This window comes from Trachemys scripta, chromosome 10 (genome assembly GCF_013100865.1).
Source record: "Trachemys scripta elegans isolate TJP31775 chromosome 10, CAS_Tse_1.0, whole genome shotgun sequence".
NCBI lineage: Eukaryota > Metazoa > Chordata > Testudines > Emydidae > Trachemys > Trachemys scripta.
In genome coordinates this window covers 3,268,057-3,290,064 of record NC_048307.1, presented here as the reverse complement: position 1 = coordinate 3,290,064, position 22,008 = coordinate 3,268,057, and the positions used below count along the sequence as shown (strand labels likewise).

Here is a 22,008-nt window from a genome sequence, read left to right as displayed (position 1 = left end):
ACTTGTCTCTTTGGACATGCACCTCAACAAGAGTTAACTGTAGTGAATTTACTATTAAATCCTGCTAGTAACAGACTGATGGACAGTTCAGCTTAACCCCAGTGATGTGCTCTTACTGAACTGTTTCCAGTTTTCTCCAGCTGTTTCTTTGCAGCCTAGTTTTTGCCAAATATCAAGACAGCTTTCTGTCCATTACTGAAGACCAGAGTAGTAAACCAAAGAATTCCTTGTTGCATCAACTATGGTAGAATTAGATTAAACATCTGGCCAAAATGTGTTAATAGGGGGTTTCTTGTTTGGACTAGCTACCAAAGCCCAAGGCCATCTTTGAAAACAGAAGAATTGCTAGCTTTAGCTGTTACTTCAGGGGAACAGCATACGAAGATTCAGGACAGCTTGATTCTTACTCTACCGGTGCCTAGATGTGTGCTCTAGGCACTTCACTTGTGTTAGTTTTCCAAGACTAAATGGGGATAAGTCTCCCCTCACCTCACAAGAATAAGGCAGAGGGTTAGGGTTGTTGAACCTTGGGCCAAAGCTACATGCTAGAGAGTAGCATGGAATTAAGGATAGTCTTTTCCAGATAAAATGATTATTCTTACTTCCACACCACAATGTTTTAACAGCATATTCCTCTCCTGCTCTTGTACCCCCCGCCCCACCAGGCTCTTTTCCAATAAGAAATACAACTACCAGTGGTGGTAGTATCACAAAGGCAAAACTTGAAGTTCCTGTATTCTGTTCTATACACTTTTTATTTGTAAAGATAAAACCAAAGAAATGCCCCCTGCCCTTGAAACAGTACTGAGTTTTATGGCAGTTTAGATTAGCACTTCAGAAAACTCCATCTGCACAAACCACCTTCACCCAGGAGTGAACACTTTGACATGTTATGTGAATCAATAGACAAGTCTCATACATTAAAACAGCAAATTGTTTCAATTGGTTTAATAACTTACATTTCACTCATACAATATACCTTTCATGTTTCATTCAAAATGCATAACAGGTCACATGTGCCTTAAAGTAAATCCAAATTAAAGCCTCTGTATTTGAATTAATGAGCTTTACAGTTGTTTTGATGCCAACAATGGAAGTGAGCTCTTCTGGTCCATTTCATTCCTACAAAGACAGACAGCAGCATTAAACTCCAACCAGTAAATACAAAGTATGAGGTAGCAAACTGACTCCCCCCCCCCCCCCCCCAGATTACAAGCTTCTCTATTCCAGTCCGTGTCAGGATTTTCACCCTTACCTAAACAAGTTTTAAAACTACTCTGAGCCTCAGCCAAAAAAGCATAATCAAATACTGCAGGTACAGTTTTCAGACGAGGTGTCAGAAATAAAGTAGCTCATCACTGGCTCAAGTTTAGGGTTTGCTGGCCCTATCGAAACATGCAGAGTTCATTTTGGCCTCATTTTAACAAGAATCACTGGTGTAGACTCACCTCAACTTGCGTTGACCAGAGGCATCGGGTAACCTTAAAAAAAAACACCACACCACTTAATACATCTCAAAGTAGTAATGATAGTGACAAGTACAACGTGCAGCCTCAGGCATGAAGCGTAATCAAGTACTGCTTGGGCAATACTCATACGAGGTGTCAGAAATGGAAAGCTCATCACAGGCTACCCTCGGCAGGACACGTCCTGCAATGGTTAATGCGGCAACCTCCACAACAGCAGCTTGTCCGACCTCTAACTGGGGCAAGCGTTCCTCAGTAACGGACCCAAAGGTTAAGTTTACGGTAGAAAAAAAAACAGGTGCATTAAAACTATGATGGCCAACAAGTTTGAAACAGAGACCGCAGGACCGCCTTGACACATTAGCTGGCCCGGCAGGTTAGGACTTGGCATGGGGGGGATGAGAGTCCCAGTTTACACAGATACTGTAAGCTGCATCTACATGAGCAGAGGATTCAAGCCCTGCCCTCAGCACCCAGTATAGCCCTACCCCGCTGGCCCGTGAGAAACGCCCCCCTGCCCTGCTCACACCAGGAATCAGCCTCACTCCCAAGGCAGGAGGCGTTGAACACGTGCCAGCCGGGGGAGGGGGTCTGGGTTGCGTGGCCACGCCCCGCTAACACGGGTTACAGCCGCCCCCGGCCCGTCCACACTAGAGCTGGTGAACGTGTTAGCGGCCTCGTGTCCAACCCCTCCCCCACAGGGAGCCCGCGGCGCGGGCGGGGCTTGGCCGCGCGCAGCGCCACACCGGGCCCCGGACTCCTGGGTTCCGGCCCCTCTCCCCAGGGGGCGTCCCTCGGGCCCGGGGCTGCTCCCCACCCACCCCTCTCTCCCGGCGGCAGCCTGGGCCCTCACGCGCGTCAACGAACCGCCCTCACCTCAGCCACCTCGGCGCGGAGAGACTGTGCCCGCCCCCTACCGCGACTTTTATAGCCGCCGCCGCCGCCGGGCCGCCATTGGGCAGGCTCCCTCCTCACGCACAGCCAGTCACAAATCCTCTTTTCGGTAAAGCCCCGCCTCCTCCGGCTCTAATTGGTAGCTGCTCCCCTCACGCACCAGTCCTACGAGAGACTCGTCTTTAGCCGCGCGATTGGCCAGTAGGTGTGAAGAACGGACCGAGTGGCCAATAATGACATAGATTGCAGCATAGACTGAGCAGAGGAGCACCAATCAGGGAAAGGCGGCCTAGGGCTGCTGGGATTTGTAGTCCATACGACGCGGCGTTCTCTGTACAGCCGAATGGCAGGGGGCGGGGGGCTGGCGATGAGGGACTACAACTCCCAAGGAGCCCTGGGACCTGCGCTTCCGGCCTGGCTAGACAGGCCCAGCAAGCACCGGGGTAGCAGCTGGAGGAGGTGGAGGGGCAGGAGATCACTATGGGCCGGTACCGGCCAGCCGCGGTCCGGCCGCCGCCGCCGACAGGTGAGTGCGGGGACGGGTGCGGGTCCCGGCCCTGTGGCTGGGGAGCCCTTGGGTGAGGGCCGGGGGATGGGGGGAGGGGCAGTGGGGGGGCTGGATCACGAGGGGGAGGGGCATGGGGGAGGCATCTGGGGTAAAGGATCTGTGTCGGGGGGGGGCTCTGTGGGGGGACCGGGGAGGGGGTGGGGGGAAGGTTGCAGGTGAGGAGAATGGGGATGGGAGCTGTTGGGGGAGGGGGGAGACTGTGGGGAGGGGGCTATGTGTGTCGGGGGGGCTGTGGGGCAGGCTGCAGGTGAGGAGAATGGGGATGGGAGCTGTGGCGGGAGGCTGTGGCTGGTTGTGTGACAGGGGCACTGGTGTGATCTGTTCCCAGCACTGCAACGGGGGCGCAGTTTGATCTCCCCTGCACGGGGGCGGCCGGGCTTGCTGCTCGGTGCAGGGTCTGCTGCGGGAGCTCATGGAAGAAGCTCAGCACCTCAAGGGTTAAGAGGCTGTTGGCCTCTATGCACGGGGGTTACACCGTGAGGTCAATGTGGGTTGCTGCACTCCTGTTAGTTAGCCTTGCCTGGGAATGACAAGTGTGACACATTATTGCAACAGCTGTTCTATGCTGCACCTGTGTTTAGTTAACTGGTTGACAGCTGTGTGGAGGTGCTGAGAGCTGCAGTTGGCCACTCGATAAAGCTATGCACACGGCTCTCTTGATTGTTGTTTCCTTGTCTTTTATTAAAAGTTAAATAATTTGTTAAATCCCAATGGGGGGTTGTGACTGTCCAGTGCACAATAGAGCCAGGTCTCCTTATGGGACATAGGCCTCAATAAGTCTTGGCTGCCTCTCACTCTCCGTATCTCTTATCTCAATACCGTCTCTCTGCTAGGTGTTATTTTATGTACTTCTTTATCATACAGTGCATTTCAAATCTGTATTGGCTAGTTGTGTTGCATGTCCTACCCGGGGCATATGCTGCTGATTGTCCTCTATTTCTCTTGATCAACTTAATAACCACATTTCCTCCAGGTTTGTGTCCTTAGCTTTCCCATTACTTGCCTCTCAATGTGCATTTAGTAGTAAGATTCTGCAATTGCCTCAAGGATATTTTGGTTACAGAACTTCCTCTTTGGGGCAGAGTAGAAAATTGCTCTTTGAATCTTTCATCTCAGATTGGCTCTTCAGTTCAGCTTGATTTTCATGCCAACCTCTAGCTGCCGCCCATGTGACCAGAGCCACTTTTTCCTACTTGATCAGATTTCAGCCCACTGATCTTTTTTGTTCTGTGGAGCTGTGAAGCGTGGGCTCTCTTTCAATTCAGCTTGCCTTCATGCTGGGATCCCATTGTAAGCCACTAATCAGGAACCTGTCTGCTGATAGACATGAAAGGAAAGATCAGGGTAGACAACAGCTTTTGATGCACATGTAACAAATAAGGAGCAGGTTACTGTGTTCTCCCTGTGGAGATTAACTACGCTGCAAAGACAACAAGGAGTCTGGTGGCACCTTAAAGACTAACAGATTTATTTGGGCATAAGCTTTCGTGAGTAAAAACCTCACTTCTTCGGATGCATACGCTGCAAAGAACTCCTGTGTGGCATTAATGTATTTTCTGAACTTTGAACATGGTACCAAATCATTCCTTTCTGCTCTGGTAATTTCAGTTTTTCTCCTTAAAGTCCCTGTGCAATTTCAGTTCACCTCTGACCTAACCTGATTAGCATTGGTGGTAAGTCCCTGTCATGTTTCAGCATAGAATGGCGGCAGGGTGAGCAATCTCTGAGAAGTGCTGGAGTATCATTTGGTTACATTTGCGACGCGCTCCGGGACGGAAGGGCTGTGTAAGTGGGTGAGGGCCAGACTGTGCCCTGGTTACCCTCGCCGTGCAGAATGGGGGCAGGCAGGACAGCCATCTCCAGGGCAGCATCCCTACCTGCTTCTCTGGACGAGCCTCTGTCTGAGGGAAGTGGGCAGGGGGACTGTGCATTGCCCTTCTTCCCCTCCCCACTGGCTCTGGAGAGTTTCCCACTGACACTAGCTGAGGACTGAGTTGTGTTGCCAGGTAATGGTGAGGGGGCACACAAGACCTCCATGCCCATAGACCAGTGTCCCTGCGGGGTCCTTGCTTCATTCTGCAATTTCTCCCCAGCAGAAGAATGCAGAGAGATTCTCTTGGAGTTTCCTGGCCCCCTATGGGTATTACTGCCTGGCAGCACAGCTGTGCCAAAATCTCTCTCACGCATCAGGTGAGATGAAGGAACGGAAATATGAACATCACTTCTTCAGATGTTCTTACCCGCGAAAGCTTATGCTCCCAATACTTCTGTTAGTCTTAAAGGTGCCACAGGACCCTCTGTTGCTTTTTACAGATTCAGACTAACACGGCTACCCCTCAGATACTAAATAATTCTTGTGTATAGATATCTACCTGCCATGGGGAGTGGGGAGGTTCACAGGGCAATTTTCTGAATAAGGATAAAAAATGCATATAAAAATAAAACCTGTCCATGGCCTGATTGATGTCCATTGAAGTCAATGGAGACCCTCCTGTTTACTGCAATGGGCTTTGGTTCAGACACTGGATGTGCCTGCAGTAGGCCTGCTGAAGTGTGTATGTGGTAACAGGAGTGACTATCTGGTAAATCGTCTGTAAAACCTGTCGATCTGCCATAGGCCGCACTCCTCACAGAGGAAAACCATTCTGGACCTAGCAGCTATTGCAATGTCTGAAAGTGTGAGCCACTGGCCCCCATCGAAGGGTCGATGTTGACTTCAGCTGGTGCTGCGGGATCTTGACGCCTCTGAAAACGTTGCCACTTGGTTAGTTGCCATAATGTCGATTTCAGGCCTAACTTTCCACACCCAAGTTTGAAGATTCTGATCCCAAGCTCTCTGGGAAAAGCTGAATGGAGCTAATCCAACATTTGTGATGTATGGCTGGAAGGGTTACCCAGCAATATAGACGGCTGGGTTGTGGGTGCTTTGTTGACATGCTCCTGATGCTGCTCATAGCAGAGAGCTGAGAAATGATGCTGGTTTCTGGCAGGGCCTTATGGGATTCTGCAGGGAATCGAGGACGTGTGGGTTGCAAGACATTGCTTCCTGCACCAGATCTACCTGACATAATTTCTGCACTGGTCAGCACTTGTCACTTACAAGTTTCAGTTTAAATCCTATGCCCAGAAACCTCTTTTGCGTATGTGTTGCTCGCCCGTTTGTCCAGCCTTGGCACTCTCCCCGTCCGAGGCAGATGAACGGCTCAGGAATGTAGGGGCAGCGGAACCTAGCCAAAGCATGAAGGGCTCACTGATGTAGGTGTCAGCAACTGGGACAAGCTTGAACATTTAAAAATAAATTCAGCTCCAAGTTCCTCCATTGTCAATATAATTGCTGTTTAAAATCCACCCTTAGCAAATCGCAACAGAGGGTTCCTTCATCCACTGGCAGGAGCTGGGAGTTTTGTTCCCGTTAGTTAGCGTTCGTGCAGCTCTTGGAACATGCCAAGGTTGCTATTCTGCGAGCTGCCAGGACTAGCAGAAGCCTGGATACACTTTCTTTAAATAGGAGATTGCATTCGCATACAGTAACTTGCTAAGGAATCTCTTTCTGTTACAGGTTCCTCCCTGGGCCTTCATCTGCCCAGTTTGTCCCCAGCAGGAATTCTGTGGGGTTTTGGAGCAGACTGTGGCTCTCTGTGACAGTCAGGGGATGGGGGGGGGGCGGCAGGGGGAGGAGGAACATCTCACACCTTTGGAGTTCTGCGGAAGGGAGGCAAAAGGTTCCTTGCAGCCAAGGCTCACTGGGCCCAGTCTTAAGGACTCCACATGGCCGGAGTCCGAGTCCAGACACTCTTAGTCCCCGCCCCAGAAAAGGAGTTTGCTCCATTGTAGCCCAGCCCTGTTCTGCTCAGTAACAATCCCTACCCTGAAGGCAAAGATCTGGGCAGAGCGGGATTAACCCTTTCCTTACCAATCCATCCCATTACATGTGTTTAACCTATCTGTAGCTATACCGTTGCTCATCATTGGAGAAGCACTGAGCTGAGTGCATGGTGCAGTCAGCCCTTTGGCACACATTCAGCAGTTACCACTTAAAGAAATCCGCAGTTATTATTATTCATGGTATTACTGGAGTGGCTAGAGGCCTCAACTGAAAATGGGGCTCCATTGTGCTAGGTGCTGCACATGTACATAGTAAGAACCAGGCCCTGCTCCCGAGATTTTAGAACCTAAATGAACAAGGAGAAAGGGCTTGGTATTTGACAGTGAGGAACTGAGCCCAGAGAGATGAAGTGACTTGCCCAAGGACACATGGGAAATCGGTGGCAGAGGAAATAGATCACAGCTCTCCAATCCCAGTGCCTTCACTCCCATGCGGTGGGGATGGAGTTTACTGCAGTATTTCCCAGAATCAGACTGAGGAATGCCACAGAAAACTCAAATATGACCATCTGGAAAGGGCTGGATTTGCTTTTCGGAGTGCTCTGCACTGGGGCTGATCTTGCTCAGCTGCAAATAAAATGCCCCAGCAAGGTGTGGCCAGGCAAAGGTGAAGATCAGTTTCTCTCTGGTGAAATATTCCGAAGTGGTGTTGGGCAACCAAGGCCAAACCGGGGCACAAAGTGGGCGGGGTGTAAGCGTTCAGTGAGTGAAAATAGCTCCAGAAAGGAAGCTTAAGAGATGTGGTGGGGTTCGGTAACAGTAGTACCTGTATTAACTCCTCCACAGCCACGCTGGACAGCCATCAACGCTGCATTCGTACTACAGGGGTGAGAAACCCAGAGGCAAGAGGTCTGGGAGGTTGTTCGGTTTGTTCTTGCTTGTGCAACTCCCCGTGGCTAGGCCGCGCTCTGCAGGAAGCTGTGGCATGTGACGAGCTGGAGGGGAATTACAGCTGAAAGGATTGTTTACTTGGGACTGATTCTGAGTGGTGCTGAGCGTCCTGCAACTTCCAGTTGACTTTAGGGTGTGCTGTGGGTGCCCAGCACCCTCAACAAAAAAGGGCTTGATCCTATGTATGATCTCAACAGTCCCTTCTGGCTTTCAAATCTATACATCTTCCACTAGGTTAATGTTAGTCTTTCAGACTGCGTATGGCCCCGGTCAAACTCACACATCTCCTCCGTCCGTGTCATCCGAAGGACACAGGGGAGAAGATCCTTCCCAGTCTTACTTCTGCCCCCTTCGATTACGGAAACAAGCAGCATTTAAAAACCCTGTTTGCTCTTCACCCTTTTACGCTGCTTCCCACACACTCCGACGTCACTTTGTTCTCTTTGGGCAAGAGATCTAGGCCTGCTCGGTTTCCCAAACAGGCACAGTCCCGTCACTGCGGCGTTGGGGGTCTCAGTGGGGTATAAGTGCATCCGAAGGTTTGAGTGAGGAATTTTCAAACGTCCTCCCCCCCCCCCCCCCACCTCCCCGGCCTAGCTCGGCTCCCACTGAAGTCAAGGGTAAAATTCCCGTTGATTTAAATGGGAGCTGTGTTAGGCCAGTGCAGGGCACATCTGAAAATCCCACCACCAGTTTAAAACACAAAGCCAAAAACTGCGTGTTTGTCCAAATGTCACCGACAGAGTTTTGGTTCGTTTTGGATGTTGCAAACTGACCTCTTCCCCTTAACCTCCAGTGGGCTACAGCTGAGTCAACAGTGACTCTTAAGAGCTAGGATAAAACATAACTAGGGGGTTGATTTGAAAGCGATGGAGAAAGGGCCGCGTGTGTTTCCCCTTGGAGATCACTGGCTGCAGCCGGGGCAAACCTAAAATCCTACGACCCGATGCTTATCTCATTGGAGCAGTTTCCCAGACCTGTAACTCCAGCGAGCCGTCTCCTGAACTCTAGCTTGTGGGACAGGCTCTCCACTCAGTAACAGGGCTCTTTGATCACAACAGTTCCAGTCACCCCAGCGTTCCCTGGGCAGGGCTGCACACCGTGAGCTGCCGTTTATTAAACTGCTAAACGGTATGAGGAGTTTGAGGATTTCTGCCCTTCTTTGGCCCAGTTCTAAAATCCCTCTGGAGCGAGCACTGTATGTACTAACCTCTCCTGGGAGGTTTGTCAGGCCAGAGTAAATCCGTGTGTGGGGAGGGTTTTCCTTGCTAGTCTAAATCTCTTTGGACTCAGAGAACAACCCGGACAAAGCCGAAATGGAGAGTTGGGATTGGCTGAGCTGTGGGATTTTCCAGCTGAATTTGCATATCACCCACTTCTCTGCATGCCTTTCTGTTTACATCACGTAAGAGCCAGCGATACACACAGACACGCACACAGATAGTGGAAGAGACATTTTGAAAGAGTAAAAGTCTGCCTGGAGCTGGAGCACTTTGTCCTGGGAGCTACTTGGCCAGCTTTGCTTCCAGCTTGACTAGCCCGAGTGAATTTCGTGCAAGGTAAAGCCCTGTGTGAGGAGTGTCCTGTGCATGTCGGCAGAGTTTCTGTTTGAAGCACAGGCGGAAGGTGGCTGTTGTTTTTTAGTAATCAGTGACAAGTGAGGGAAGCGTTCTGCGTGTTCAGAACTGTATTCAAAGCTGAGTAAGGAAGCTGAATGGAGCTAAAATTCAAGGCCCGTTTGGAAGTGGCTGTTACCCTTCGCCTGCACCTAATTGCAATACCTTAAGATATCTGAATGTGCTGGTATATAAGGTCAGCGTGACGCGTCATTAACCCTTTCCTGTGCAGTGATCGGGGGACTCTACATTTCCAAAATGTGTCACAAATGCTAACTAAGGAGGTTTGTATGTCAGCTTCTCTTAAAAATGTCATCCCGCTGTAAAGGGCGCTGTGTTATTAAAGGAAACGTTTGAATGGGTCATTAGTATGGGTTTTGGTACATTTTCTATCTAAAAGCTGCTACTAGATTTTTGCGCTTACATTTGGAAATCACCATTGTCACAAATTTATCTGAAGGAATCAAGGGTCTGTTCTCTCGGGGTTCCTAGGTCTGTTTATGGCTATCTTTTGCGACCCGTTCCAATCCCTGCTATCAGTAGTCTCTATTTCCTTTGCTCTGATGCTGGTTGAAAGTTTCTCTAGCAGTAGTGTTGGCTGGCTTGCATTGCATCTGATTGTTTCTGTTTTAAGCAGCAAAGTTCAGGGAGATGTAGTAATATGAGCAGACAACTGACACACACTGAAATTTTTCTCTTCTCATTGCTTTTGTGACATTTCTAGTAGGGGGGCAATGGTTGGCATATTTCAGATGAGTCCTTAAAGCAAACCAGTTGCACCCAGAACATGCGTAAAGCAAGTCATCCGATTTCAAAGTGGTGTAAAAAAAAAATGGACGCTACATATGTTTGGGTAGAGATTCTGGCTTGTGTTTCTCGGAATGCCTTTCAGCCAGAAGAATCCCCGTATGGAATTGCTGGCCCCTGCCAGAGGAATGCAGCCACCATTAGGATGGAACATAGTGGCTGTTTAACAGCGGACGATAGCAGTACACAACAGTCTAGGACAGGAGGTAAAGAAGAAAAAGTCATCCAATTGCGGGGAGTTTTAGGAAGGCAGACTGTAATGTGCTGATTTTAGTGTCCAGGGTGCGGCAGGTTTTCTACCACTTGGCAACAGTTCCCTTGATATTGACAGGGATTTCTTTGATCACTTATTAAACTTGACCACTGGGTATTTGGTGGTGTTTAAATCCCGTCACAATTCAAGTGAATGACGGCTTTTAAATCCACTGCAACCAATGTGAGTCAAACACCAAAGGTTTGATTGATTGAGGACAGATTCAGCTGCTGCTTTTTCACAGGCAAATTCCTCTGCCACAGAATATTTGAGGAGCCTGTGTATGAATGGGGGGAGCTGGGGAAGTGAGATGTGTAGGGGATGAGGTCCGGGTCTGTGTTTGGACAGTAGTTTCCTGGGTCTGTTATCACTACTTCTGGGTCAGACGCTAATTCCGACATCCTGCCCAGAGTAGACAGTTGTGCTTTGTGTCAGATGTGTATTTCTTGTGCACATATACACCACCACCAGGGCTGAGGTTGGGGTGGTTTCCTCCACACCCTAGCTCTGCTGCTGACTTGCTGCATGATCTTGTGCCAAAAGCACTTCCCCACTCTGTGCCTCAGTTTAACCCACCCGTGAAATGGGGAGAATACTTACCTACCTCTCTGGGGGATGGCGAGGCTTAGCTAGTACATCTGCAGAACTCTGAACATGGAAAATGCTGTGTACGTGTTCTGTGTTATTAGGTAAAGTACTAAATTGAGCATTAGGTTTATTTAATTACGACAGCGCTGGGACTGGTCTGCAGTCGGTAACGGCCTGTCGGACGTCTCTCTGGAGAGCCCTTGGTAACTGAAAATGGCTTCAGATTTCTTAAAGTGAATTGTGGGACCAATTAGTGCCAATTGTGATGTGATTTTTAATTCTGTCATCTGCTTTTTAAATATCATCTCTCATGGTCATGCTCTGATTTTGAAGCCCTGATTTCCATTGATGCTGGGGTCACTGTCTCTCCACAGTGAGAGCTGCAAGACTGGGCCCATAGGATGTAACTCGATAAAAATGCACACCTCCAAAAAAGGGTCTAGATGCGCTATAGGATACAACACAAGAGAGTTCTGCAGCGTGCTGATCTCCTCTGACAGTCTGGCCACTTATTAAGGCTGAACTCTTGAAAATGTGGCCCCAGTTGTAGACGCTGGACCCTTCTGAAAGTCTAGCCCTTTGAGTTTTATGCAGTCAGAAAAGTCTGTTTACTAGGGGATGTTTTTTCCCCCCAGGTTTCCTAAAATTAAGTCAGGGGAAAGCGTGGTGAAGCAGAGTTTTTGTTTTCAATGCTTCAAGATTGATTGTGACCTTTGATCTCTGAGCTAAGCTGTGATGTGATCTAATGAAAAACTAGATGCTTTAGCCCTCGGAAAATGATTTTTGATCCAGTTGTAAGAATGTGTAAACGTTATTGATTCCATTTTTAAAACAAAATATTGCAAATAGTTTGTCCATAACTAAAGCTGATTATTTTCTAGAAGGGGAAAACCACTCCAGAGGGGCTCAGAGAAGAAGCACGATGTCTGAGCCCAGCAAAAGAACATACATAGACTCGAAAGGCTGATTCTGTTCCTGAAGAACAGAGACCAGTGCTACAAAACCTGCCGTCCTGAACGGCAGTAACCGGGGCCCCTTTTATTGGACCTCTGTTAACAATATTTTGCACTTCTCCAGCACAGTCTGTTGGCGGATCTCAACGCGCTTTCTAGACTCTCTAAACACTTGCAGTAGCTCAACCAGAAGTTACAGGCTGCTGCAGAAATCACTTGGTGAATTCTCTGGCCTGTTTTGTACAGGTCAGACTAGATCATCATAATGGTCTCTTCTGGATTTAACAATCTATTAATCCAGCTTCACAACCCCTGTGAGGTGGGTATCGTTATCCTCATTTTACACATGGAGAAACTGAGACCCAGAAAGGTGAGGTGACTCTCCCAAGGTCGCCTGGTGAGACTGTGGCAGAGCCAGGAATAGACCCCATGAATCTGGTCTCCTTTGTGCCTTAGCCACAAGGCTGTCCTAGCCTGCTTTTGTACCAGTCAAGGATTGAATAAGCCATAGAGACTGAACTCCTCTCACAGTTGTAGAGAGATAGAGTCCCCTCCAGGGCAGAAGTTGTGACCCATTGACAGTGGAAAGAGGCTCACACTGCTGATGGCTGCGCTGTCTCTGTGCTCTGTGCAGAGAATTGCAATTTCTAGGGCTGTCTCTGTCGCATACACACAGTTAAAGGCTGAGAGAAAGGGAGAGAGAAGGGTCTGCTGAGCCCTGACGTGTGACTCTGTCTTCGGGTGTCCAGAATTCTTTATCAAGTAGAGAAGGTGTGATATCCCCAGAGATGTTCCAAATCCACAAAGCTGGCCTCCTGCTTGTTGTAACCAGTCTTTCTAGAGGGATGCCCTGCCTTGAATCCAAGAGCCAGTTCTCAACAGAAGGTGGCTTTTCAGCTTTCCATCAGACAATGTTTTTTGGCCTGGAAGTAAAACACAGACAACCCATTCTTACCGCAGCTTGGCAAAGTGGAAAAAGTTCAACCCATGACGGCAGATTCTATGTATCAGAGGGGTAGCCGTGTTAGTCTGGATCTGTAGAAAGCAACAGAGAGTCCTGTGGCACCTTTAAGACTAACAGATGTATGCATCCCACGTAAGCTTATGCTCCAATCATCTGTTAGTCTTAAAGGTACCACAGGACTCTCTGTTGCTTTTGGCAGATTCTATGTGGATTAACTGACCACCCAACAACTGCCTCATCAGGGGATGAGGGACTGTGACAGAACCTGGGAGATACGTGTAGTTACCGATTCCCCATCAACTTGTCCCCCACTCCAAACACGTCCTTCCCTTTCCGTCTGCATTTGGCCCAGTATGCTCGACTGTTGGACCCGCTCACCATTTATTTCACGTTGTTGCCCTCTCTCTGCCCTGTAATATTCTTTCCTAGGCGCTGTGCAAATAAGCTAAAGAATGTGTAAGCCTCTTGTACAGACTTGCAGAAGTTTGTGATTTTTGTCATTAAAATACCTGCTATGAACTAAAGAAATTCTATGCCTCAGGGGCTCCCGTGAGATACAGTAAGAGACACTCCCCCACCCCCCATGTCCATCCTCGCCACCGTTAGCCAGTGCATGGAGCCAGCAAACAGCCCTGCTTGGTATGATTGCAGCAGCATTGCATAGCATTAGAGACAACCCCAATGAAGTTAAACATATGGGGCTTCTTAACTGGACTGTATGGACCATTCAGCACATAAGGTTGGGAGGTGGTTGCAGATTCCTTGGCAAGTACCAGACATTTTGCAGTACGAGGCGTCCCATCAACTCCTTCTTAGGTGCAATTCTGTATCTAAGGAAATGCATTGGAGGGGTTCTGTCCCACCCCAGTGGAAGTCTCCACATCACAAAACCCATCACTGCCATCATGCCTCTCAGCCTCCCATGGCCCAAACACGGAGCACAAGCTGGGGCGGCGACCCAGAAAGAGAAACAGAACTGCGTTCATGCAGGAGGATGGAAATGCTGAGGGATTCCTTCCCTTGGGTAAATGGCTCTTCCTAGGCCTGGCCTCCCCAGAGAAAGGGAGGGGACGCCAGGTTTGTGTGGCGCTCTGGGACCGAAACGAGGGACATCCCTGGAAATGAGCAGATTCACCTTTCCCGCTGCCTTGTAGGCAGGTGCATGAGAGAGGCCAAAGGCTAGACTGGCCCTCGGGAACATGCTCCCCTCTTACACGGAGCTGCTCCTCCTGAACTGGGTTGAGGCACCTTGGCTTGGGAAGGGCAGTGTGGGAATTCTGACTCTGCGGAGAGAGGGTCGCAGTCCCGGTGAGCTGGCAGCCAGACCCAGATTTCTTGGCTGGGTCACTTAGGCAGGAATTCTGGCACCTAGAAGTTCAGTGTGAGTACTTGAATCCAGCCCACCTCCCTCCCTGCGTCTGCTTACTGTCAGTCATGGGATTTAGTGAGAGGCTGGCCCTACGGCTTCCTCTTTTTTTTTATTTTCTCTTGGCAAAAACAGAGAAGCTGCTTTAAAAAATAAGCTGCATGGCAGAGGAGCTCTTCAGATCCCTGGATCTGGTCAGGCTGGCTCGCTGTCCTCCCGGGCCTGCCCCTTTCCTAAGGCATGATTCCCCCCCAAGGCCTTTGCCACTAGCTATGGCCCCGGGCCACGTGAACGGTTGATACTTGCTTGGTTTTCTGGAGAAGGAGAAACCTCCCCTCCCCAACGGCAAGAATCTCAACTGCTTCCTACTTGCCAAAACACCACACCAACTGCCGCACTTCCTGGGTGCCGAGTCCCTACCCAGCTCCCCTGTAACCACTCCTGCAGGGCGATTGCCCATTGAATCCTTGCCCTCTCTGCTGGGGCTCGTGCAATGCGCTGGGACTCTGGGGGGCAGCGCAAACGCACCTAGCCGAACCTAAATCAGAGGGGGTGCTCAGCTGTCTGCACTAGGGCTGGCTTCCTGGCTGGGGTGGCGATGGGAATGGTTGGAAATGGGCACAGCGGTATCCTAGCCTGGGCAATGGGGAGGGGGCATGTGTTTGCATTAGCAGTTATTAATACAGTAGCACCAGAGGCCCATTGTGCTAGGCACTGTACAGCTACATAGGAAGAGATTATGAACTCTGGGAGAAGGACTGTCTGAGCCGACTGGCCAGAGAGAGTCAGTGGTTTGCCCAAGGGCACGCAGAGAGTCGGTGGCAGAGCTGGGAATTGAGCCCTAGCCACAAGCCCATATTATTTATTCAAATTCTTTGTTCTCTACAAAGATAGTCCTGACCAATTGCCAGGCTCTTTGTGCTGGGCAGCATGGCTTCGACTCTGCTCAGCTCTGGATTGAAGCTGGTCTCGAGACCGCGCCAGCAACTCTTAACATCTCCTCCGGGATGTGGCATTTGAACGTGGCCAGTGCACTGCTTCCAAAGAAATGGAAAATATTATCCCCCGATGGCTTTTTAAAACAGTTTCTTGCTTTCTCAGACCACAGCCTGTTCCAAAAGTTTAGTTCTAGGGAACAATTCTTTTCCCAGGACTGAACTATTGTACTGTGAATATTGGACAGTTGTGCAACATGGAACCTAAAAACGGTACAGTGTGTCCTGTCAGGCGGGGCTGAGTGGTGTCCTTTTGGCTCACCAGCAGAATGTTTAACATAAAACATGGCCCGGCATGATTGTCACGCTTGTGAGGCCTGATCTACCCTTAACAGTTCGGATGCCACAGCTACCTAGGTGAGGGGTGTGAAGAAACCAACCCCCTGACTGACACAGTTATGCCAACTTAACCCCGAGTGTAGATGCAGCTGTGTTAATCGGAGAGGCGGTGTTCCTGCACCGAGGGGAAGCCCTTTCCGCTGGTGCAGACTGCCTCTACGGGGACATAACTTTGCCGGTGTAGTCTCGGGCGCGTAGAGAAATCTGTAAGCGTGAATTTAGACTCGGTTGTTGGGCGTGTGGTGGTAGCACGTGAGGCAGTCTGTACAAACCCAGCACAGAGACAGCCCCGGCCCCAAAGAGCTTACATTGACCTAGTGCAGAGGCTGCATTCAGAGCCCTAGAAACTGAAGTCCTGAATGGAAGGAGCTGCCAGGGCCGGGGTCTGTCTAGTGCAGTCTCATCTTCAGTGCTTAGCGCCAGCTGCTTGGGGGAAATGGACCAGAAACACGGGGCTGGCCAAATATGCAATAGCTGGCCACAGCAGATGTTTCTCCCTATCTGTTAGTGTTGGCTCGTGCCCTGAAATAGGAGAGTTCGGCTCCCTGTTTAGTTTAGTTTAATTGTTTTTGTCCTGTCGAGTTGAACTGCAGATGTTCTTCTCTGTACAAATGTCTGATCATGCACTGAATCCTCTTAAGCTCTTGGACTCTGTTATCCAGTGGCAGTGAGTTCCAAAGGATAACTATGCCTTGTACAAACAGTTGGGTAAGCGTCTTGCCTTTCAAATTCAGCGGTCCCCTCTTTGTCCACTGAGCAGATACAGGAATGCAAGCTTCTCTGCTTGGTCCATCCCCACAGCACCTCAGCCTTGACAAGGAAGGGGAAACTCAAGAGGGGAGCTCTGTCTCCTGGGCCCCGTGAATCCTTGTCTGCTTTCCTGAAATTGCTGTGATGTAAAACTGGACTGAGTGACCCCTATGGGTGTTCCATGGTATTGCTCTGTAATGGCCCCACACACTGAAGTTTCCATCATTGGAGCAATTAACGTACAATACTGCAGGGTTTCTCTGTAGTCTGGGAAGCCTCCAAATAGCCATCAGATGGGTAACTAACGTTCTCCACAAGCCCTGGTCTGAATCTGAACGGGTGAGCTAGAGATGGCAGGCTCTGCATCTCATTCCCAGTGGCCTCAGACACCCAGTTCATGTCAGGCACTTGTGTTTCCTACTTAACGTGCGTCTGTTCCACACCAGTCAGTTGTTTTGAATAGAATTTGGGATGGGGGTCTTGTAGCAACTTGGTGTGCCTGTTTATACTGCGAGATTGTGGGCCTGGAAGATGTCACCTCCCCTAGGCCGAGAGAGGAAATGCTGCGTTACTTTAGGTGAGGAGATTCAATATCATTGTGATCGTTCTGAACAGCGGGCTCGGAAATACCAGTTAGGGAGGACTCCCGCTTCATTTGCTCCACCCTCTCCCCCTCTCAGTCACCAAAAGTGTTCCTGCATTTCTTTACATGAACCCGCCAAAGAAACAGCTCGGTGTCTGCTGGTTGTTGGCTGGGCTTTGCTGTTTAAACAAACACCCACACCTGTTACACACCGAGGCCGGACCTGCGCAGGGTGAGAACCACGCCCACGTGGAGTCCACTGAAGTCAGTGGCGTGCAGCTGAGCATCAGGGTCTGCTCACAAGAGTCTCATCCCAGGATTGAGACCCAGGACTCCTGGCCGACCCTACAATAACAAACCAGGACTCCAGCCCTACATTAAGAAGCCTGGCTATTGTGTACTCTCGAGCCAAAACCATGAGGGCACTGCTGTGAGTTGTAAGCTCCCAAAGGGTTTGTTTGGGTCATACCTGTCAGAAATAATGATATGAGAAAGATGGACAAATACCTTCCTAACATTCTCTTTTTACTATGGAATTTGCTCAAACAATGAATTGGTTCCATGCCACCAAACATGTGATTCAGAGCGATGTGGCCAGGTTGCCAAGAGAACTGTAGCCAGCCCTTGTTTGGACATTAGGTGGCCTTGAAGGGAGGAAATGGGAGAATTGACCCTTCGCCTATAAAAGCTCTTGGCTGTGATTGAATATGGAGTTTTTGCCGCGTGCTAGAAAGGTGGCTTTGGCGGTTGTGACGGGACCCCTGGGGTGCAGCCTGGGACTGTGGGACCGCTGTGCCCCCTTAGCTCTCCAGCCTGGGCTGTCTCTCCCAATGCTTTGCCAGTGCCAAGCAGCGAGCTCCTCCAGGCATTGTGATCACGCAGCCACCAGCATGCAGAGACACACCCAGCTAAGGTGTGTGAATGCTCTCTTGAACTGTACATAGGGAAACACCAGCAAGCCTCCCAAGTCCTCCTCTGGAGCACGGCAAATGTATTAATTAGCTCACCACTTCATCAAGGGAAAGTGAACATGCACCAGCCTTTGTAACCTGAGCAGGTTCCCCACGCACTTCAGACAAACTCACTGGCTAAGATTTTCAGTTATTATAAGTGCTAGGCATAAAAGGTCAGAGGTAGTTACCAAAGACAATAAAAGGTAAGCTCGCAGTCTAAATCCTAAACCTTATTCGAGTAACCAGTATTTGGATCAAGCAGTTTTTCTCACCCCACTGGATGTTGCAGGTAGGTTAGAGTCCTTCCCCTTTAAGCCTGGGACCAGTCTCCTCAGTTCAAAGTCTTTGTCTTCCCAGTGTTTTTGTTGCTTTCACCATAGGTGAGGGAGGAGAAAGGTAATCGCATGGTGCCACTGTCCCTTATTTTATACGCTCAGTCCATGTATCTGGAAAATGCTAGTCCAGACATGTCCTGGTGGGCCTTGCTGAGTCACAGAGTTGAACGATTTAGGACTAGGAGGGACGTTCTTCTGACCTCCTCTGCCCCTGCAAAAATAACCAACCCTCCAACTTTTTGTTGTTCCTCCAGAGCAAACTTCCCATGACTAATAAATGCTGGTCTAGATTATGAGCTCAAACAAGAGCGCTCGCTACAATCACTTCTCCAGTGGCGCAGCAAACATCACTACTTCTGAGAACACTAACGGGGTAAGGAGCAGAGCAGGGGTGAGAAATGGGTGGGGGAAGGGGTATTTCTGGCTCTTACGCCCTCCTCTTTGTTTGGACAAAATAAAGATGATGAATGAAAATTTGGGGCTGCAACTGGGGCTGCGATCTCCACAAATAAAATCTTAGCAATCGTCTCGTATATTTTACCAACCTTGGCTGAGTAGCAACCCCCAGTCTGTGCCGGATCGACACGTGGTGACGTTAATTCTGCCTTCCTTTCAGACGAGAATGGAAACGACTTTTGGGCCTGCCTATTCCGCTGTGACCACCATCACGAAAGGTGAGCGTCTCGCTGCCACGGAAGGGCTGCTTGCTGCTCCGATTAAATTCTTCCTTCGCTGCACAGATTGCAGGGAACCAAAGCTAGTCACTGCGTGTTTGCTGAGGGACAAGCAACAAGTCACGTGCGGCCCCAGCCCGGCACATTGTAGGGCTCTGATCACCAGGCAGGACAGAGATAAGTGTCCGTGGAGATGCTTTCCAATCAATCAGACTTCACAGTGCCGCGGGGAAGCCCCTGCTATGTCCAGGACTGCACAGCAGTGTCCGTTATCTCCCTAGCGCCAGTTACAGTCCCCTCCTCGTGACCCGCCCAAGCGCTTGCTGTTCGGGCTGATGCTTTCCATCTTTTCTCTCTGCCCGAATGTGAATTACTTTGGACAGGTTGAGCAGAATCCCCTCAAGTTGTTTGCAGTTCAGCAAGGGGGGGACTGCACTTGTCCCATTTAAAAAAAAATAAATCCTTGCCCTTTTTTCTTCATTTCAAAAAAAAAGGTGCCCAGGATCCAAGAAAGGGAGTCCACAACCACCCAACCAAAAGTCCCCTTTAAGAAGGCCCCCAAGCCTACCCCAGCTGGCAGAATTCCTAGTTCTTACTGCTCTGGGAAGCAGGCAGGCTCTCTCCCTTTTCTGTGGGCATCAGGTTGGGGAAGGAGCAGCTTGCTGGAGCACATCAGGCCCTTATCTCAGAGCCTTGAGTCAGAGCAACCAAACTTACCGTCAGCAAACAGACGTCTAGGCCAGGCTGGTGTCCAGGGGCCTGCAGCCCACAGCATCCAACATGACTTCTGGTCCCCTGAGTGCTCCGCTTCCCGTCTCCTCTTTAAAAAGCCCAGAGCCAGGGCGGAGCAGGGTGCTCCTTGATTGCTCCCACGCTGTCTTGGCTGTAAGCGCCAGACTATCCCTTAAAGGGGTCGAACACCCCACCTCACAGGGCTCTAGCCAAACAGGGGAGGGGCATGGCATGAACATAGACCTCACAGAAGACCAGTGGCTTTGCTTGTCTTGACAGCATTGCTTTTGATTTAGCAAAACTAAGACTCTCCTACAGGGGAAAATGACATCGTAAAAGGAACACTCACTTTATAATGCATGGTCACAAAGGGGCGGAGTTAAGGTTATACTTGCGGCTGTACCTGTCGCATTTCCGGACTTTTGAGTAGTTACGTTTACAACCTTCGTGTAAATTAGTAACAAGCTGATCTTTATATGAACATCTCCACTTTGGCTATAGCAGCCTTCCCGGGCGCCCAAGGGATCCCCAGACCTCCCCCGAGATAAACAATTTACAACGGGGGGAGACTCCCTTTCAGAATATTTTAAGCCTATAGCTCTAGCAGAATGTCCGTTTATTTTTCTTGCTGGGCCAGCTCCCCTCAAGGAAGCGCTGGTGATAAGGTATTGATGGCGCTGCCCTTCCTGGGGCCTCCAGGGGAGAGTGGGGAAATCCCTATTCCTTTTCTTTCGCTTCTCCTCGAGAGCCCTCGCTCCTTAAAGGTGCAGCGGAAAACCTGAAATGTTTCTTTTGCTTTAAAGCTGACGGGACCAATACCTTTAAGCAGCACCGTAGGACTCCCTCTTCATCCAGCACGCTCACCTACTCCCCACGAGACGAGGACGATGGCATGGTACGTATTGCACAGGAGTGACCTTTCTGATCCCACTCGCAGGGAGTTACAAGAGAAGGGCATTGTCTGATTATCCCCTCTGAGAGCACGCTGCCAGGCAAGTCTCGAGCAGGGCATGTGCAGTTCCTGGGCAGGACAGTAGCACAGCTAGACCTGTCTGGCTTTGCTTGGTTTAATGGAGATACCGAGTGGTGCGACGGGGACCTGTGGGATGGGCAGGTAAGTATCGCTGTCCCTGTTTGGTAGGCAGAGAGGTGACGGTGCTCGCTGACGGTCGATATCAGAGTCAGGATTAGACCTCCGCGTTCATGGCTGCCCCGTCTGGCGCTCGGACTGCGAGGCTGTGTGTCTGTCAGGCTCTAGCAGTTTGTCGCTGGGGTTAGATGTATGCCTGGGACTCTTCAGACTGCAGCCTGAGCTTTGGAGGCGATGGGCCTAATTTTTAAGAGCAGGTGCCAAAGTTGTGCTGCTAAATGTCCATGTAGACCAGCTGCAAAGCCCACAGGCCTGCTTGTGCACAGGCAGCAGCTCCCCGTGTGGGAACATTCTGCCCCCGAGAGTCACTTGTTACCCAGGGTGCAGAAGGGCTTGAAACAAAACTGTTTTTCAAGGTTTTGGGGTCCCAGTTGAGGCCTGCCAGTCTGAACCAGGCCCCTTTTCAATGCTGCCAGCATTGGATAAGTAGCTACTTCCACAGAATCTTTTTCCTATTTGCACCTCTAGAGGGGGCCTCTCACCAGAGAATGAAAATCTGGAACCAGAATCAGAGCTAGACATGCCATGATTGTGCCAAAGGGCTGTGCTTCATATTCATCCCGTCCACTGGGGTCAGCCACGGATGAACCAGTGTGAAGTTCTTAAAGCAAAACATTCCCGAGTCTCCAGGTAGCCTCGCCTTCTCGTTTGTATCTGGCTGACTGATTCGTCACACACATCTCTGAGAAACTTCCTCCTCAAGGATCAGGTGTTCTCACAGGGTTTGAGAGCAGTGTGGTTACGGGGCAGTTAAATCAAACTTAGATCGAGGGCTTTTTGAAACAGACAAACAAAACACCCACTTTAGTCCGAGTAGACTTTGTCAGACTTCGATAACGCTTGGTCCCGCCACCAATGCAGGAGACTGGCCTAGGTGAGCGCTCGAGGTCCTGTCCAGTCCTGCGATTTTATGATTCTTCATTTCGATGCAGATAGTTATGGGCGGGATTTAGAGCTTGATCGTTCATGGTGCTGAGGATGCTGGTGTTGCTCCCCCAAAGTGCTCAGCACATGCTTAACTTGGAGCAGGAGAGGAGTCCCTTAAAGTTAAGCGTGTGCTTCAGTGTTGGGCTGGATTGGGGCCAGACTGATCCGCAATTTGCAAGATCAAGCCGCTAAACCGTCCCCTCCATTGTTGTGTCATTGCCTGAGACATGGGCCATGATGCTTTTCTGAAAAACTCCCCACCCTCTTGTCATTCAGTTAAAAAACCACCCCAGAGAATAGTTATTAATATGAGGCCAGA

At 49.9% G+C, this 22,008-nt stretch overlaps 1 protein-coding gene, 1 long non-coding RNA gene and 2 other non-coding genes across 4 annotated transcripts in view; 1 reads left to right on the top strand and 3 right to left on the bottom strand.

Annotated features, from left to right (window-relative positions):
* Window positions 1-933: 933 nt before the first annotated feature.
* Window positions 934-2,379, bottom strand: LOC117883960. The gene is made up of 3 exons (XR_004647452.1): window positions 2,343-2,379; window positions 1,449-1,481; window positions 934-1,122 (listed from the first exon to the last, which is right to left on the bottom strand). It is a non-coding gene; the product is annotated as an uncharacterized LOC117883960 (long non-coding RNA).
* LOC117884572 lies at window positions 1,280-1,364 on the bottom strand. The gene has a single exon (XR_004647593.1). It is a non-coding gene; the product is annotated as a small nucleolar RNA SNORD60 (small nucleolar RNA).
* LOC117884573 lies at window positions 1,549-1,631 on the bottom strand. The gene has a single exon (XR_004647594.1). It is a non-coding gene; the product is annotated as a small nucleolar RNA SNORD60 (small nucleolar RNA).
* Window positions 2,380-2,759: 380 nt separating the features above from the next.
* Window positions 2,760-22,008, top strand: part of TRAF7 (TNF receptor associated factor 7) — a 43,420-nt gene continuing 24,171 nt past the window's right edge. Inside the window, exons 1-4 of the mRNA XM_034783101.1 lie at window positions 2,760-2,886; window positions 18,461-18,579; window positions 18,823-18,880; window positions 20,416-20,507. Coding sequence (XP_034638992.1) covers window positions 18,499-18,579; window positions 18,823-18,880; window positions 20,416-20,507 — 231 coding nt within the window. The 5' untranslated portion in view covers window positions 2,760-2,886; window positions 18,461-18,498. The remainder of the gene's footprint in view (window positions 2,887-18,460; window positions 18,580-18,822; window positions 18,881-20,415; window positions 20,508-22,008) is intronic.